The sequence below is a fragment of the Cebus imitator genome, unplaced genomic scaffold (genome assembly GCF_001604975.1).
Source record: "Cebus imitator isolate Cc_AM_T3 unplaced genomic scaffold, Cebus_imitator-1.0 Scaffold48, whole genome shotgun sequence".
Taxonomy (NCBI): domain Eukaryota; kingdom Metazoa; phylum Chordata; class Mammalia; order Primates; family Cebidae; genus Cebus; species Cebus imitator.
Genome location: NW_016107363.1, coordinates 8,059,318 through 8,078,356, shown reverse-complemented (window position 1 = coordinate 8,078,356; position 19,039 = coordinate 8,059,318). Strand labels below are relative to the sequence as shown.

Below are 19,039 nucleotides of genomic sequence, written 5' to 3'. Positions count from 1 at the left end.
TTTTTTTTGAGACAGAGTCTCACTCTGTTGCCCAGGCTGGAGTGCAGTGGCACAATCTCGGCTCACTGCAACCTCTGCCTTCCACGTTCAAGCAGTTCTCATGCCATGGCCTTCCGAGTAGCTGGGATTACAAGTGTGTGCCACCACGCCTGGCCAATTATTATTATTATTTTTTGAGATATTGTCTCACTCTGTGTTGCCCAGGCTGGAGTACAGTGGCACAATCTTGGCTCACTGCAACTTCTGCCTCCCAGGTTCAAGCAATCCTCTCAAGGAGCTCGGATTACAGGTGTGTGCCACCATGCCTGGCTAATTTTCACATTTTTAGTAGAGACAGGGTTTCACCATGTTGGCCAGGCTGGTCTCGAACTCCTGACCTCAGGTGATCTACCCATTTTGGCCTCCCAAAGTGCTGAGATTACAGGTGTGAGCCATCACATCTGGCCATTTTTGTAGTTTTTAGGGGTTTTGCCATGTTGGCCAGGCTGGTCTCGAACTCCTGGCCTCCAGTGATCTGCCCGCCTTGGCCTCTCAAAGTGCTGGGATTACAGTGTGAGCCATCATACCCGGCCCACATTTGCCTTTTAATCATCTACCTGAAAAACTGATAGTACCCAAAACATCATGAACCTAGGGAACTTGGCACTGGAAAGGACACAATTCACTTATATTATTTTATATTTGTGGAAACTGAGGCCCAGAGAGGTGAAGCAACACATATAAGGTCTGATAGCTATACAATGATAGAAAGTAAAATAAAACCTACATCTTCTAACCCATGCCAAGAAGGGAAATATTTACTAAGTGCCCATTCAAGGCCAGGCAGTAAAGATATAAAGCTATACACGCCTCTCAAACTTGTCTGCCCTATAGATAGTTAAGCCCAAGCACGACCATTTCTCATCAGGAAACTAAGGCAGCCTTCTACTTATCATCCACATCTACCCTTGGTTTCATAATCAACCAGAGGAATGTTCTAAAAGCACAAATGATACCCTTGCCTAACACATCCCCTCCCTAGTGACTCCATACTGTTCTTAGGATAAAGATGCAAATCTTGAGTAGGGCCTTTGAGGCCATGCATGGTCTAGCTCCTGTCAACCACTCTAGTCTCACCACCTACCACCTACTAGCTGCATTTGCCTTCAAAGCAGCATATTCCATCCTGCCACAGGGCTCTTACACATGCTGTTCCCATGGTCACAGCTCTTTCACTCTCCTCTCTAACCTAGTTAACACCTTTCCTTCTTTTAGCTTTCACTTCCCCAGGGAAGGTGTCCTTGGCCTTTCATGACTAGGTCAAGGTCTTTGGTTAAATGCCCTAAAAGCAACATGTCTCTCTTGCCTTCAAAGCTTTCATTTTCATTTGTTATTATATTCTTGCTTACTGTGATTATTAACATCTGCCTCCATAATTGGACTGTAAATCACAAGAACCTTGCCTGGTTTGCTCACCATGCTATTTTACTATCAACCAACACACTGTGACTATAGGAGATGCTCAGTCAATGTGAATATCAGTGAAAGAATGAGGAAAGGGCAAAAGAATACATGTAAGGCCCTCAAGGACCTTACAGTCTAGAAATGTCTTCCGAGACACCTGTAAATCATGAAGCTATTCAATGATCAATGCCACTTAACATAGACCTTCCTCAGAGAGTGTCTTGGTATCCCTCTCCTTAGTCAGTATATTACATATAACAAACTTTCAAAGTTTACTCATCAAAATGTCACCCTTTTGTCAAGAACATGAGACCTTCAGTCAAACATAAGCCCCCAAATTAAACAAAACCTCCAAGGTCCCAATGGCAATTTGTTCCTTACTGGGGTTTCCTGGGAGCCCATTAATCATGCCCTTTAATTATATAAAACACAGCAATAACCCTCCCTTCATACCATTCCTATTTTCAGACACATTCTTCACGAGTTGCCAGAAGCTGGTTCATTTCTCATTTCAGACACTCCTCCACTTCCCTGTGGGGATGGCGAGCACATGGCAGGCCTATTTCTATAACTTGACAATAATTTAAATGAAATCTCAGCCTCAGTTTCCGGTTGCATTACAGAGAGGGACCATCATCAAGTCACATAGCAAAACTTAAAACAGCAACCTAGAGGAGAACATGCTACTGCAGTGCATGGATTGGTTAGAAAGGAGAATGATTCTGTTACGGCAAACAGAGCAGAGCAAAACACAGCAAATTGTCAACAGCTATGAGAAATGCACATCAGAAATGTGCTTACGATGAAGACACCTTTTCTATGTGAAGGCAAAACCACATGAAACATCAAACGTAAAGGAAGATAATTTATAAATTTTTAAAGCCAAGGTTTTTCAGTTCCACATAATATTCAAATTTGTGAAAACTCACTGTATCCAAACCATGTTAAAAAAGATATTTTTGGTATTTCTCTCCTGTGTGGAACTTAGTAAATTACTGTGGCTTTAATGACATTTAGGCAGGTGGCTGGTGAGGCGTGATTTGTGAGCTTGGGCGTCGTTACGAACAGAATGTTTGTGTCCCCCTGAAATTCATATGTTGAAATACTACCCTCAATGTAATGGTATTAAGAGGTGGGGCTCTTGAGAGGTCATGAGAATGGCACACTCTACAACCCAGAAGAGAGCCCTCCTCACCAGAGTTGGAAACCTGATCTCAGACTTCCAGAATTCAAAACTGTGAGAAATCAATTTCTGTTGTTTATAAGCCACCCAGGCTATGGTATTTTGTTATAGTAGCCCAAAGGAAGGCAGAAATCTTGTTCAAAGTGCAATCACTTCTGTTAGCCATTGGTGAATCATTTATCTTTTGGGTTATCTGCAGATTAAAAAAACAAAATGAAATAAACTAGCCAGGTATGGTGGCCTGCACCTGTGGTCCCAGCTACTCAGAAGGCTGAGGCAGGAGGATCACTTGAGCCCAGACGGTGGAGGCTGCAATGAGCTGTGATCATGCCATTGTACTCCAGCCTGGGTGGCAGAGTGAGATTTTGTCTCAAAATACAAAACAAAACAAACCGCACCTTTCTTTTTCAGCATGATTAAGCTGAGTAGATCATCAGGTTCATTTTTAGGTCCATTCAGCACCTCCTGTTTAGTTTTTCCCTGTCTTTGAAGCTTATAATCAATAAAAGGTATTTCCAACCAAAACCTTATTTACCTTTTCCAAGTAAAATAAGCTAAACACACAGGGCAAAGGGGAGACTAAAGATGCTGGGTTAGTATGACAGGTCCCCTGTGTCATGTTCCCAGGGGAGGCTGCTCCACTCACCCTGGAGGGAAAGCAGGGAAGCATTCCACCTGGTCCAGCAGGGAGAGGCACATTCGTAGTTCCAACAATGCGGGGTCTTCTCAAAATGGTTCCTGTATTTTTTTTCACAATATTGAGAATGCTCAAGCCGCAAGGCTTACTCATATTGCAGTGCAACAGCCAGAACATATTCCGGGTGAGATATAAATGATGTACTGGTACTCTGCCATTTCTGTATCATCTAGAATATCCTCCTTTCCACAAGCTTGGATAAACAAGCAGTGAATGTTCATTGATAACTCCTTACAAGCGTCTTTCATTTTGTAACCATGTGGTGGGCACCAGGCACAGTGTTGTGCACTCAATAAACACCCATTACGTGGAAAGGAATTGAGACCTCAAAAGTGGAATGTTTTCATTTTAACAGAAAATTTCCATTCCTACCATTATCCTGAGAGATCTTGCCATACCAACTGACTTAAATGTGAAAACACTGGTGTTAACAATTCCACATCGGTATGAGATCATGTGTACATATCACATTCCTTCTGTCCTCTTGTCTTTGGCCTGACTTATTGATTAGCTTATAAAAGCCTGGCATTATTTTCTCTTCTCTTGCTTTGTATATCACAAGGTCTCTTCAGGTAGACCTTGATTTTCTCTCTCGTTTTAATGATTTTCTTTAAAAACAAGGGAAGGCAAATACACACACACATATATATATATATATATATAGAGAGAGAGAGAGAGAGAGAGACATGTTCTTAAAATGCTGCCAAGATAAATCCAGTTTATGTTTACAGTAACCTTCCAAAGACAGCATGAAACACATGAACAACCAAGTGGTCACTCAATCATTTATTGGACACACAATGCTAGACACTGTCCCAGACGTTGATAATAAGGCAAAAACAAAAATTATATTCTAGTGTGAAGAGACAGATATAATAAATTAAAAATATATATAATGTCGTAGGTGATGATAAAGGCTATGAAGAAAAAAATAAAGTCAGATAAGAAGAGAGGGGAGTGCTATGGGGAATTAAAATGCTGATTTTTTTTTTTTTTTTTGGAGACAAAGTCTTGCTCTGTCCTGCAGGCTGGAGTGCAGTGCCGGCTCACTGCAGCCTTGACCTCCTGGGCTCAGGCCATCCTCCTGCTTCAGCCTCCCAAGTAGCTAGGACCACAGGCACGCCACCATGCCCAGATAATTTTTATACTTTTCATAGAGACAGGTTTTCGCCATGTTGCCCAGGCTGGTCTTGAGCTCCTGGGCTCAAGCAATCCTCCCACCTTAGCCTCCCAAAATGCTGGGATTACAAGTGTAAGCTACCACACCTGGCCTGGAAATGCTATTTCACTTAGCGGAACAGAGGAAGTCTAAGAACATTTGAGCACAGAACTGAAGGAAAATGAGGAAGACCAGGTGGGAGGGCCCTAGATATCCAGCCACTATGAAGATGAAGAGACATGGCCATCTGGAGGAGGTGATAATGGTGTGATTCTAATTCTGTTTATCAAACCCTCACCTCCATTGATCACATCTGCTTGGACATGACTAAAGCTTTCCAGAATAAAATTAGTAGCAGAGGCATTTTGTTAAATACTTCTATTAATTACAGTTTAGGGAAGTGGCTCATTTAAAACAACCTTGTTCTCCCTAAAATGGAACAGTACCCCACAACCCTCTCTACATGAACAAAATGAAAGGTCCTCTCCAGGTGTAAAAAATCCTAGCGATGTTTCTTTGAAACTCAATGCTTCTAGAGCTTAACGCCTAACTGTAAGGAGAACACAGACGCAAAGCCCACCATAAAGTATAATTTCTCAAGACTGGCTTTTACATAAAGTGAAGCACTTCCCTGGCTGAACCTTTGAGTTAACCAGTTAAAAGCAAGTAAGTTAATTTCAAGGATATTCTTTAATTTTTTTTTTTTTCCAAAAAGATTCTCGCTTTATCGCCCAGGCTGGAGTGCAGTGGTGTGATCTTGGCTCACTGCAGCCTCCGCCCCTGCCCCGGTTCAAGCAAGTCTCCTGCCTCAGCCTCCCAAGTAGCTGGGACTACAGGCATGTGCCACCATATCTGGCTAATTTTTGTATTTTTAGTAGAAACAGGGTTTCACCAAGTTGACCTGGCTGGCCTGGAACTCCTTGCCTCAGGTGATCTGCCCACCTCAGCCTCCCAAGGTGCTGAGGTTACAGGCATGAGCCACCACGCCTGGCCAATTTCAAGGATATTCAAAGAGAGAAAAATATTAGCAGAAAATATTCCATAGTAAAATTTATTTCAAAACCAACCAACAGTCATAATTGACCCCTCAGACAAAGGAGAAAAACCACCCTTGGTACAGCTTAGATGTGCCTTCTCTGCTTGGTTAACTTGTTTCAGAAGCAAGAGTGCAACCTCCACTTGTCTGAAGATAAATGAGTCTTAAGTTTAGCTTCTTTCAGTGGCCCGTGTATGACGTAGGGCAGAGCTCAATAAATGCGGGTGATTGAATTAGTGCATGCCCTGAGTGAATGCACTAAAGAATGAACAAATTAACTAATTAATTTTATAATAATACATACTTTCTTCAATGGAATTTATATAGGGCTGGCCAGAAAAACCATCGCTTTCCTCTGTCAAATAAAGACAATGAAAGCTCTTTAGATTTATTAATTTTAGTGCTAAGTAGAGGATTCCAGTTTTAGAAATTGATATTTTGAGGAGCACGAGTAGTAAAAAAAAAAAAAAGGTTTCATTTACAGTACTATAAGGAAAAGGTCAGCCTGTTGGGTATAAACCCATTCAGGTTTCCCTGCAGGATCTCTAAGGAGTTAATCCAAACCTGGCATTGTGATCACTGGAGATAAGCCCATGATTTGGTTTCAAATGTTTCACCTTCAGTACCAGTCATGAGTTACGCTTACAGAGAAACCACCTGCTCATAATGAGTCAGTTATCTCCATAAAATGATCAGCACATGGCCAGGCATGGTGGCGCATGCCTGTAATCCCAGCACTTTGGGAGGCTGAGGTGGGCAGATAAAAAAATCTAGACCATTCTGGCTCACATGGTGAAATCCCATCTCTACTAAAAATACAAAAATTAGTGGGGCATGGTGGTGCATGCCTATAGTCCCAGCTACTCGGGAGGCTGAGGCTGGAAAATCCTTTGAATCCAGGAGGCAAATGTTGTAGTGAGCCTCGATCACGCCACTGCACTCCAGCCTGGCAACAGAGTGAGACTTTGTCTCANAAAAAAAAAAAAAAAAAAAAAAAAAAAAAAAAAAAAATCAGCAATAGCAGGGTAAGTTAAACAGCAGGGTAGAGGAAGACATACAAACCATGAAAATTCTCCTGGTCATTCATTCTTTTAACATTTCTCTGAAGTTACCCAAGAATTTCAGTGTCAGTCAAGTAATGTAACATTCTATGCACGGTAAGATCAAGGGCAAAAGTCAACAAATCTCCTTCTCTTCACAGAGAACAGGTATCAGACACAATTCAGAAAAGTAAGAAAAACAGAAAAACAGATTCTGCAATGGAAACCAGGAATATATAACCACATCAAAGATGACGCTTGATGTAATTACATACGTCATTTGGGAGTAAACTCAATTAGCTGGGCATGAAAGCCCAGATGAAACTTCCTAACCAAGATTATTTACAGAATTTTAAGGTGGACTCAGGCTAGAGTCTAGAAAAACAATAACTTCTTACTGCAAAAACCTCAGTGGAAATAGTATTAATGATAAACTGAAAACATTTTAAGGCAGTTGAAAGGTTAACCTTGTCAATATAATAAACATTCTTTAAATTCATGACTATAATTTATATATAAATTATAGTTTAAATTATAATTTAAATTATGGATGACATGGAATATACTTCTGGATATAAGTTTAAGAGTTGTAAACACTGCTATTTAAATGAAACGTACCTTACTACTTGCTCTGGGGTAGATAGTCATTGTTTGTATTGGGAAGTATTGGACGCAACAAAAATGTTCCTCAATGGAGAACTGTGTTAAAAATAAACTATATCTGTCTGTTTTACACAATAATAAGCAGCAGTTTAAAAGAATAAGATACAGCTTACACTAAATGAATGGATAAACTGTGGGACATCTATACAATGAAATATTTTTCAGTGATAAAAAAGTAGTGAATTGCCAAGTCACAGAAAGACACGGAGAAACCATAAATGCATATTACTAAGTGAAAGAAGCCAATCTGAAAAGGCTATGTACTGTATGGTTCCAACCATACGGCATTCTGAAAAAGGTAAAACTGTGGAGACAGTGAAGAGATCAGTGACTGCCAGAGGTTAGTGAGGAAGGGGGACAAATAGGAGGAACACAGGATTTTCAGGGCAGTGAAAGTATTCTATATGAAACCATAATGGTGGATACATGTCATTACATTTTTATACAAACCCACGGAATGTACACAACCACAAATGAACTCTAATGTAAACTATAAACTTTGGTTTAAAGATGATGTGTCAATGGAGGTTCATCAATTGGGAAAAACGTGCCACTCTGAGGAAAACTGTTGATAACAGGGAGACTATGTATATATCGAATTGGGGGCATATGGGAATGCTCTGTACTTTCTGCCTAATTTTGCTGTGAACTTAAAACAGCTCTAAAAAAATTAAAATCTACCCTATAGAAGAAAAACTTAAAGACAAAGCATTCCTCCTTTTGCTTTCTGAGGATGCCCTATTCTGTAACGGAATAGCTTTCAATAAACTATCTCACCTCACAGCAATAAATAAATAAAATCTATTTAAGAGGGAAAAAAAGCAAGTTGAAAATTAAAACCAGTGACAACATGTCCTTAAAAAGCCATCACAAACTAATTTTTACATGTCTATTTCTCTAACTGTATCTAAATATCTGGGAGGAAACAGCGAACTGATAATTCTGCCTGAGGAGGTACGTGGGACTGGAGCATGGTGGAGCCACTGTTAGCTCTATCTCTTCTGTTTGATTTTTAAATGATAAGAATGTATACAGTGTTACTTGAATAATGAAAAATCATTTTTCTCTTTAAAATATTCACTTTATATTTTATGCTAAAGAATTTGACAGTAAATGAAAGCTATCATGACATTTTACCCCTAAACACATCCATATTCATCTCTAAAATATAAAAAATTTTTCTACCCCTAAATTATGTTTTTAATAGAAGAAGCAGAAAAGACTTTCTTTTAAAATACTGAGGTGACTCAAGTTATATTTTTTAAAAAACAATGTGTAGATGGGCAGATGAAGCATTAAAAAAAAAACCTAAAAACAAAGGTTAAAAAAAGGAATGTGAAGAACCCGTGAGCTAAGCTGTTCTTAAGGAAAAATCTAAACACCAAGTGCTGAGAATGGATTTCAGGACTATAACATGATCCCCCTAGAAACAACTTTTACAAAGCGTTTTGCATTCTTACCTTTACTAACACTAATAATCTCATATACCAACAGGTCAAAATCCATTATATTTTTTCAGTCATTTGTATTATAAAAGTAATATATAAGAAAAGCTTATCATAACAGATTGAGTGTCTTAAGCAGGAATTCATAATCTAGAATTCTCCGACTCCCAACGGTTCACTGAATAAAATTCAGGGCATCTTCAAGCTTGGATGGGAAAAAGAGATACATCTTTATTTTCACCAATGACTGAAATTTAGTATTTCTTTCCAGTAAGAATGGAGCCTACAAATCACAGAAGCGTTCTCATACCTGTGACTATTAACATAGAAATCACTGCATTTTCAAATGACAGTGTCATTGGTACAGGTATTTCAAAATATCACTTATTCTTATTCTTATCATATCATTGAAGGTGCATCAGTTTTCAGACTTGTGGCCAGATGTTACTTAATGCATTAAGAAGCACATGCTCTAATCATAAATTGGTTTTTAAATATTTTTATAGCTATATTTCAACATAACTGGTCTGCTGTAACCTTATGAATTTTGCTTTGGGCTCATATAAACAGTCTTTGGGGGAAGGGGATGTTCATAGGTTTCATAAAATACCAAAGCTTAGGAATCCCTGGAAGGTAATCTCTTCATCCCCATAATTCCATTCTCCCAATCTAAGGACTATCCACAATACAGTGTATGCTCTTCCATACTTCTTCCTTTATATAGATAAATGTATGTAACCATACAGCAACACAACAGATAGAGCATGTGTTCTGTAACTGTATTTTATACTTCTCTTCTGTAATGCATTTACAAGTCTATATGATTTGGATATTCATGCTGTTTCCAGTTTTGGCTATCATAAACAATACTGTAATAAAAATCCTTATATATTTCTTTCCATATACTTTTTAAAATTACTTGATCAATTCTATTTATGGAATATTTGTGCTAATAACAAAGATCCTCAAACTTAACAATAAAGTTGATTTTGTATAATGAAATAAACAGCAACAATAGTTATATTTTTTTGTGTTCACGATAGACCAGGTACTAAGTACTTTACACAAATTAACATTTTTATTTTATTTTATTTGTTTGTTTTTAAATAAAGACAGGATCTTGCTCTGACACCCAGGCTGGAGTACAGTGGCATGATCTTAGCTCACTGCAACCTCTGTCACCTGGGCTTAGGCGACATTCCCACCTCAGCCTCCCAAGTAGCTAGGACTACAGGCACATGCCACCATACTCAGCTAAGTTTTAAATTTATGATTTTTTAAAAACCTCAAACAAGTTTTACTTTTGTCATATATGTTTTTTTTTTAAAAAAACACTTTTAAGTTCAGGCTTACATGTCAGGTTTGTTACATAGGCAAACTTGTGTCATGAGGGTTTGCTGTACAGATTATTTCATCACCCAGATACTAAGCCTAGTGCCTATTATTTTTCCTGATCCTCTCCCTCCTTTCACCCTCCACTCTCTGATAGGCTCCAGTGTGTGTTGTTCTCTCTATGTGTCCATGTGTTCTCATCATTTAGTTCCCACTTATAAGTGAGAACACGTGGTGTATTTGGTTTTCTGTTCCTGTGTTAGTTTGCTAAGGATAATGTCCTCCAGCTCCATCCACGTCCATGCAAAGGACTTGATCTCATTCTTTTTTAAATGGCTACATAAATTTTTTTGTAGAGACGAGGTCTTACTATTTTGCCCAAGCTGGTCTCAAACTCCTGGGCTCAAGCAATCCTGCAGCCTCAGCCTCCCAAAGTGTTGGGATTATAGGTGTGAGCTACCTTGTCTGGCATAAATTAATTTATTTTAATTCTTACAACTTTAAGGCAGGGCAATGTTACAATTTTGGTTTTAAAGGGGAGAAAGTTGAGGTACAGAATGATGTTCGCTCTCTAACCTCCTGAAGTTTGTAATTCTGGTGATAAGTTCCAACAAACAGGTGTTCTGGGGCATATGAGCCCTCATTTAACAAGGGCCCCATCAAGGTCACTTTAAGGGGGAGTGGGAAAAGGTGAACACGCTGACTCACGCTTTGTTATGTCATCCACGTCTGAGAGTGTATCTTGAAGCTCCTTGGAATTTCTTTGTCACTGTGCTTTTCAAGAAGCAAGTCAAAGATAAAAGATCACAGCACCATCGTCTACCATCTAATCTACTAGGCCAAAGGCAAGATGCAATGTGTCTATGTGAGCATTCAAAGCACAAGCAAATCTGCCATCAGAGGTGACAGCATCAGAACAACCTTTGGACCAAACATAGGGTATCTGCTACCTTAGGACCAAACATTTAACAGACAGCAAGAATAGACTATAAATCCAAAGCAAACAAAAAAAGGCCAACAGGTTATTAAATATAAGCATGTGCTAATGAAGACCTAATCTCAGCGACAGACCTGGTCTCTTCGGTGATAAGAGCATTATTAACCTCTCCCACATAATTCATCAAGGCCCCATGCTGGCCAGGGCAAGGCTAATTTCCCCAGTTAGCAAGTTCCAGAACAGACCAAGAGAAACAAAACCACAGAAATGGTATCTTTTTTAATTATCTAGACTCTGCCAAGCAGAGATAAAATCCCACTGCTATTCCGTGCCTGGTTTAACATATCCTGGCAATGAAACACCATTTAGCTTAACTAAGACCGGAAATCTTTTTTTCCCCTATTCTAGATCAACTCTGTGTTTGAGCATCCATGTGACAGGGTAAATAACTGGAGCGTGCAGGAAATGGAAATTTGGGGATGCCTGTCATAAACCTCAAAGCAACTTTGCCAATAAGACCAGTTGAAAGCACTAAACATCATCCGGCACTGACAGCCAGGGAGCCAAAAGCTTTCTTCTCTCCTGTCCTGAAGGCTTAAATTAACCATCCTGGGCTTAAATATACAAACTGTGACTTTGAACTAATTGTTTATCTCTCGGACTCTCAGTTATCTCATCTGCAAAAAGAATATGATACATTCCATAGTCACAGGATCATACCACTGTGAGAACTTAATGAGGTATTTGGAAAGCACAGAGCATATGAATGCTTAATCCACATCAACATGCTATATTATGCTATTTACTAATATAATAACTATAATTAGCACTGTGTTTGGGAGGACAGGCCTGGGACTCAGATCCAAAAGCTATGCTATTTGCCAGCTGCAAGGCCTCAGGCAAGTTTATAACTTCTATACACTCCATTTGCCTCATCTCTAAAGGGGTAATATGAGGATTAAATAAGAAAACGTATGATAGTACAGTGCCCATCACATAGTAAGCACTAAATCAACAGTAGCTGCTCTTGTCACTGTGTATCTAATAGGTCTCTCATAGACATGATACATAAGGAAGGACTCTAGCAATCTGGTCACTTCCTCCCTGAAATTCTGATTAATATTAGCCCCAGGAGAACCATGCTAGTAAGAATAATACTGAGTATCTCAATAATACCCATATAAGTAACCCAATTTGAGACTCATTCATTCATCTATCCATCCATCCATTCATCCATTCATCCCAGACATATTTATGGAGCATTTATGATGGAGACTCTGTATTTGCTTTGAGGAAGTTCACAGGCTATTGGTGAACTTATAAACAGATCACATCTATACTACATACTGTTAAAAAATCAGGGCTGGGTGCAGTTGCCCATGCCTGTAATCCCAGCACTTTGGGAGGCTGAGGCAGGTGGATCACGAGGTCAGGAGTTCCAGACCAGCCTGGCCAACATGGTGAAATACTATCACTACTAAAAATACAAAAATTAGCTGAGTATGGTGGCATGCACCTGTAGTCCCAGCTACTCGGGAGGCTGAGACAGAAGAATCACTTGAACCTGGGAGGCGGAAGTAGCAGTGAGCTGAGATCGCACCACTGTACACCAGCCTGGGCAACAGAGCAAGAATAGACTATAAATCCAAAGCAAACAAAAAAATGCCAACATGTTAAATATAAGCATGTGCTAATGAAGACCTAAGCTCAGTGACAGGCCTGGTCTCCTCGGTGATAAGGGCATTATTAAACCTATTTGATAAAGTACTCTATTGTTATTAAAAATAATATTCTTACAGAATATTTCATGATATGATGACATGTTCTTAACATAGTAAGTGGAATATACACGAATAAATTTGTGCTACAATCTCTCTCTCTCTCTCTCTCTCTCTCTCTCTCTCTCTCTCTGAGATAGGGTCTCTGTCACCCAGCCTGGAGTGCAGCGGCACGATCATGGCTCACTGCAGCAACCTCCCAGGCTCAAGCAATCCTCCCACCCAGTAGCGGGGGCTGCAGGCATGCATTACCATACCTGGCTAATTTTTAATTTTTCTGTAGAAACAGGGTATCCCTGTGTTGCCCAGATTGGTCTTAAACTTCTGGGCTCAAGTGATCCTCTCACCTCAGCCTCCCAAAGTACTGGGATTATAGGCATGAGCCACTATGCCTGCCCGATCTTAATTTTTAAAAATTTTGTATGCTTACATACATTTTAAAAGCTGGTTAAAAATATGTGCTATTTAGGATATATATGCATAGTGAGTTTACAGATAGGCAAAGTAGAAGTAAACATCAAACTCAGCAAAGCAAAAGTTTTGCAAGCGTCTTTGGCGTCACCGTTAAAGGTGTATTTCTTCAGTTGCATTGGTAGCTATGTGGGGTTTTGTATTAGCTTTATACCATTTGTATGTCTGAAATATTTTATAATGAAAAAAATTTAAAGGTTTGTATATAAGGACAGGAAGAAAATGCATCAATTGTAGCTACGGCTTTGAGGTGGGATTGTCCAACTATTGTTCATATTTTCCATTTTTTCTAGAGAACATATATTCCCTTTTATTTTTACATTTTATCATTGGAGGCTATTTTTATTTCCACCCAGAGCACATTTGTTTTATGAGAAAGAATGCCTGGTGCGAGCTGCACCCTGCAGCGGGCGTTCTGGCACCGAGGGCCTTTCCTGGGGTGACATGAACTACAGCATCTCCCGGCCATTAGAATTTAAACTAGAAAAGTGCCGTGGGGGAGGCAAGCTCCCTGCAGCCATCCTACTCATATCCTCTGACGTGAGAGGAGATTCGTAGGCGGCTGCTGGGAGCCTTCTCCACTCAGCAGATTGCTCTCAAAAGTGTACGTTGCTTTTTACTTTCCCTCAGAAATAGTGTGTGTTCTAACCCACCAGGAAGTTGGGGGCCCAGCCAGGGGACTGGGTGAGGCGGTGGGAAAAAATAGTGACCTATTACATCATCAACTAGCATAGACTCTCCAGTCAGAATTCATTTTTCACCAAGTGCTGGGGGTGGAGGGCCAGAAAACAATTACTTGGAGATATGTCACCCATCACCGAGCTTTAAGACCCTTCCAGTTTCCTCTGTAAGAGAAATTCTTACCATGGGGTCTTGGCTGGGATCCATGAATCCCCTGAAATCATACATCAATCTTGTAAAATTTCCTGTGCTATCATCAGATGCCTGAAAGAGTAAGTGACGCATCCCCCAAACGATCAAGGATCCCTATTCTGTAAGAATAAGCTCTTTCTTAGCTTACCCTCTCCTGTTTGGGTCAAGTTCCATAGGAGGTTAGAGAGAGGGGCTCAGTAGGAAAACTCCCTTCCAGGCACCTCTCAGAATCATTTTCTGAGGTCTTAAAATAAAGCAAGATGCCACTGGGAATGTTTGGTGTTATCATCACTCAGATACCCTGAAGGCAGTGGTCCCTGGGCGGTGGAAACAGGCTGCACAGAAAGAGGCGAGTGGCCTGCAGGCTAGCAAGCTAAGTTTCATCTGTATTTACAGCCGCTCTCCATCTCTCTCATTACCTCCTGAGCTCTGCCTCCTGTCAGATCAGCTGCGGAGACTTTAGATTCTCATAGGAGCACACACCCTGTTGTCAACTGCACATGCAAGGGATCCAGGTTGCAGCTCCTTATGAGATTCTAATGCCGGATGATCTGTCACTATCTCTTGTCAACTGCAGACAGGACTGTCTAGTTGCAGGAAAGCAAGCTCAGGTCTCCCACTGATTCTACATTATGATGGGTTGTGTAATTATTTCATTATGTTTTACAATGTAATAATGATATAAATGAAGTACACAATAAATGTAAAGTGCTTGAATTCACCCGAAACCATTCCCCCAATCCCACTCAGTCAGTGGAAAACCGTCTTCCACAAAATTGGCCCCTGGTGTCAAAAAGGTTGGGGACTGCTGCTATAGGGCGTTTACTTTTTAAACAAAGGGGGATTTAGATGTGTTAATATTTCCCACTTTAAGTCACAGATGTATTTCTTTAAAAGAGGTATACATTAGGTGAGTTCACTGTTTTGTTTTTTAATCCATCAACAGTATTTATCAAGAATCTACCATGTACCCAGCCTTTGGCTGGGACTCAATGAAAACTTGACTATGATCCCCAAAGACCTGTCCCCTCATCTAGCAATTTCTTGTTCAAGGCACACATCTGGTGAATGTCTTACGACTTATCAAATGGAATAAAAATTGAGAGTTATTCATATTACTTTCCCAAACCCTCGCATCCTCTGGTATGAGTCATCCAGTGGGACCCACCTTTTTTTTTTTTTTCTAAAGATACTTTCCACTATACATAGAAACAGTTCGAAAACAACTCTTCAGTAACACTGCCAGTTAGCTCAGGGACAGTGACTCTATTGGATATCATCATTTAAATGCACAAAGATAAAGGTCCTTTGAGTAGCCCACAGAGGCCATTTACTCATTAGAGCAATTAATTTATTGGACTCAGATACTCATTCCACCATTGTTTCCTTTATGGCAAATCCTCTTCTCCTGTGTGGCTCTATCTACCATTTAATTCCATTCAGCTCATCTCTCCTGAGTGCCTACTGGGAGCAAGTTACTTAAATTTAGTCGTATTCTCTCCATGGCCACATCTGGATCTGTCACACCCTCTGCCATCACCGTATGACTCTAACGGTCAGTGGAATCCGCAAAACAGCAGTTTCCAGGTTCCCCCAACAGCGTCTAGAATTCTTCCAACTTCTGCAATTATTATAACACTATGTGGCAATAAATGGAGGAAACTCAGCCCTGGTTGCCAAGATTCGGGAAAAATGCCAGGTAAATCAGAAATGAGTCTGTCCAGAGCTGAGTCCCTAAGCATAGGAATCGGCCACGTTGGTGGTAATGGGGTAGATTTATCATCTATATGAGTCTCTTTACTGTGACAAAACATAATAGATGAGATGGTTAGGAAAAAGGGAACCATCATCCACAGCTGCATGAGGAGAAAAGAAGCCAAATTGTTCATTATCTGAGGCTTGTGACCTTGATGGGAAGTCAAGGCCATTGATGCCAATCAAGACAAAAATCAAATCACAATTCATAATTGCAAATAATCCTTTAACACAAGGTCGGTGGTTCTTCGGTAGAAAGCATCTAGAGACATGCTTTCCTGAAAAACGGGTATCAATATATACTTGGGGGAAAATGTAACGTGAGGCATGATCTTAGAAGTGACCTGGATTGAAGTCTTGCCTGAATCATCGCACCTCCAGAGCTTCCACTTTATTATAATTTGCAGAGGGGACTGGAATGCACACATGGTGGCTAGGGGCTCTGTAAATTCTGACAGTCTTTAAATGCTAAAAATCTTTAAATTCTAAGAGTAAAATTCCACAAAATTAAAAAGATTCAAACACAAAAAAATCTTACTGCTAAGAGGAATTCCATAGACTTCAGTCGTCAATAACAAAATATTCAATGAGTAAAGTAAAACGCAGAGGAACATCATCTTTTTGTCCTGTTCACCATGGCAGCCTAGTAAACTGGCCCAATGCTATCAGTCTGAGGGTCTAAAGATTGGAACAAGCAAACACCATATGGTAAAACAGACACAAAAGTACATTAACTAATGGCAGTTCAAGCTCTATCACGGCTGTTTGCATCACAGAAAACTCTGCAGTAATTAAAACTAGCTAAAAGAGCATTGTTCACACTGGTAAATAATGTTATCAATTAAGTACCTAACAATCCATATACAATGAGCTTCCTTTTCACAATGATTTTGGAAGGTCTGATCCCAAACTTTTTTATTTTTTAATAAATGAAGGAACAGAGGTTCAGAGAAGGGAAGTGACTCGTCCAAGGTATGCTGTTAATTATAGGCAGAGCCAGAACCATGACTCAGTTCTTTATTCCTAGCATGGAAGCCTTCTCATCTCTTAAGACTAGCTTTCACGGTCTTCACAGAGGAGAGAGAGCAGGGCCTAATGTTAGATGGATCCACAGAGCACAGTGGTTAAAACCCCAGCGATGTGCAGATGATGAATAGACAGGTGGAGCCCAGGGAGGGCCTGAATTCCTACTCCACCTCCCAGCCCCTGGATAATGAGGGCATCAGAGGCCGAGGTAGCCTTCCCAGTTGCATCAGTGGGGCAACAAGGTGAAAGCTATGAAATTAAGTATCCAAGGACATGCTCTGAAACAAAGCCAGGAAGCTTTTCCATTTTTATCATCACCAACAGTCAACTACCAAGTCATCTGAGCATCTTCTGCAAACTTCTGATTTTAAAGAAAAGCACAATGATGCAAACATTTGGTGGGTGGCCAGTATGTACCAGACAATGTTTAGCATTCTCACTTTTATTGTTTTATTTGACCCTCTCCCAAATTTTGTCAGGTTAAGTCTTTTCATCCCTATTTTCCAGATGAGGAAACAGGTAAGGAAAGGTGTCACACAGATGATAAGTACAGAATCTTGATTCAAACTAAGATCTGCTCATCCAAAGCCACTCAACTCCACTATGCTACTGGAGTCTTCTTCTGGCCTGTGGGCCATCCGGCTGCCTGAGCCGGGCCAAGCCACTAACTTCCCCCAAAAGGGGGACAAACATCTGTTCCATCTTTTGGAAACAGCCTCTAAAAGAGCACACTGGTATTTATCTAGATTCTACCCAGATGCACTGAGTTCATAATTCATTTTATGAGAGAATACACAGGTAATAAACAACTTGGCTTGGAAGTTTAAGTTGGCCACACAGCTTTCTCCAGTGAAATAAAATGTTTTTTAGTTTAAAAAAAATTTCCCTGGGTCACAACTTCCATAGTCAGATCCTGGAAGCACACTTCAAGCACACAGCACGTTAGCAAATAACCTTCAGAGAAGCGAGATGCTCTTGGCGCCAGGGGAGGTAGAAAGGACTATACTTACACTTATGTCGAGACTGCAAAGGCTAACAGCATCTTCATCTTGGGTGCTCTGCTTCCGTTTTCGCTGCAAATGAAAAAACAAAATTCAAAGGTAAATAGGGATTATGGCTTTGATTAAGGCAAGAAGAAAGCAATCAAATAGCACATGCAGTCCTTATCATTTCCACCGTGTTACCCAAAACCTTTAACCAAGCTATGCAAACTTTTTTTTTTTTTTGAGACAGAGTCTCATTCTGTCACCTAGGCTGGCATGCAGTGGCGTGATCTCGGCTCATTGCAACATCTGCCTCCTGGGTTCAAGTGATTCTCCTGCCTCAGCCTCCTGAGTAGCTGGGAGTACAGGTATGCACCACCACATACAGCTAATTTTTGTATTTTTAGTAGAGACAGGGTTTCACCATGTTGATCAGGCTGGTCTTGAACTCCTGACCTCATCATCTGCCAACATCAGCCTCCCAAAGTGCTGGGATTACAGCACGCCACTGCCCCTGGCCTGTAAATTAACACCTCCAAGAAAGCCTAAGAAGTTATGAGAAAATATTAAGCTCCAGGATAATTGGTTTGTGTTATTGTTATTATTCTTATGCATGCTGTTATAGTTTGTTTCTTTTTGAGTTTCCTTTGTTTCTAAATGTCTCCATATATCAAAGCTCAAAAATTTAAATACAAAGTTCAGATTCTGACTAACTTGGAAGAGGAGATTAGATTAGAAAGAAAATCTAATTCACTTGAAAATATTCCATTTTTAGAGCTGCTTTGTATTTAGCTAATTTAAATTTGCTCTAAACCTTATCCAGGGTCCTAATGCAATCACAGAACCATAATGTTGAAAAGAAACCTAGACATCTTCTCCAACTTTCCTACTTTATAGCCATACAATTTTTAAAAAGTTATTACTTGGACTGAAGATAATTATATTTGAAGTGAATCTATAAATTTATGACCAGGGCAGTCTGCCAGCCAAGTTAGATGTGAAAAAGTCTCTTCTTTTTCTTTCTTTCCTTTCTTCCTTCCTCCTTTCCTTTCTTTCTTTTCTTCCTTCCTCCCTTTCTCTTTCTTTCTCTTTCCTGCCTTCCTTTTTTCTTCTTTCTTTTTTCTCTCTCTCTCTCCTTATTTTTTTCCACAGGGTCTCCCACTGTCGTCTAGGCTGGAGTGCAGTGGTGTGAACACAGCTCACTGCTTCCTTGACCTC

General features: G+C 40.1%; 1 protein-coding gene across 4 annotated transcripts in view; it reads right to left on the bottom strand.

Annotated features, from left to right (window-relative positions):
• Positions 1-19,039, bottom strand: part of ARHGEF3 (Rho guanine nucleotide exchange factor 3) — a 285,595-nt gene that overhangs the window by 133,035 nt on the left and 133,521 nt on the right. For all 4 annotated transcript variants that reach the window (XM_037738103.1, XM_017527477.2, XM_017527479.1 and 1 more), the window contains one exon: positions 17,849-17,911. In XM_037738103.1, coding sequence (XP_037594031.1) covers positions 17,849-17,911 — 63 coding nt within the window. The remainder of the gene's footprint in view (positions 1-17,848; positions 17,912-19,039) is intronic.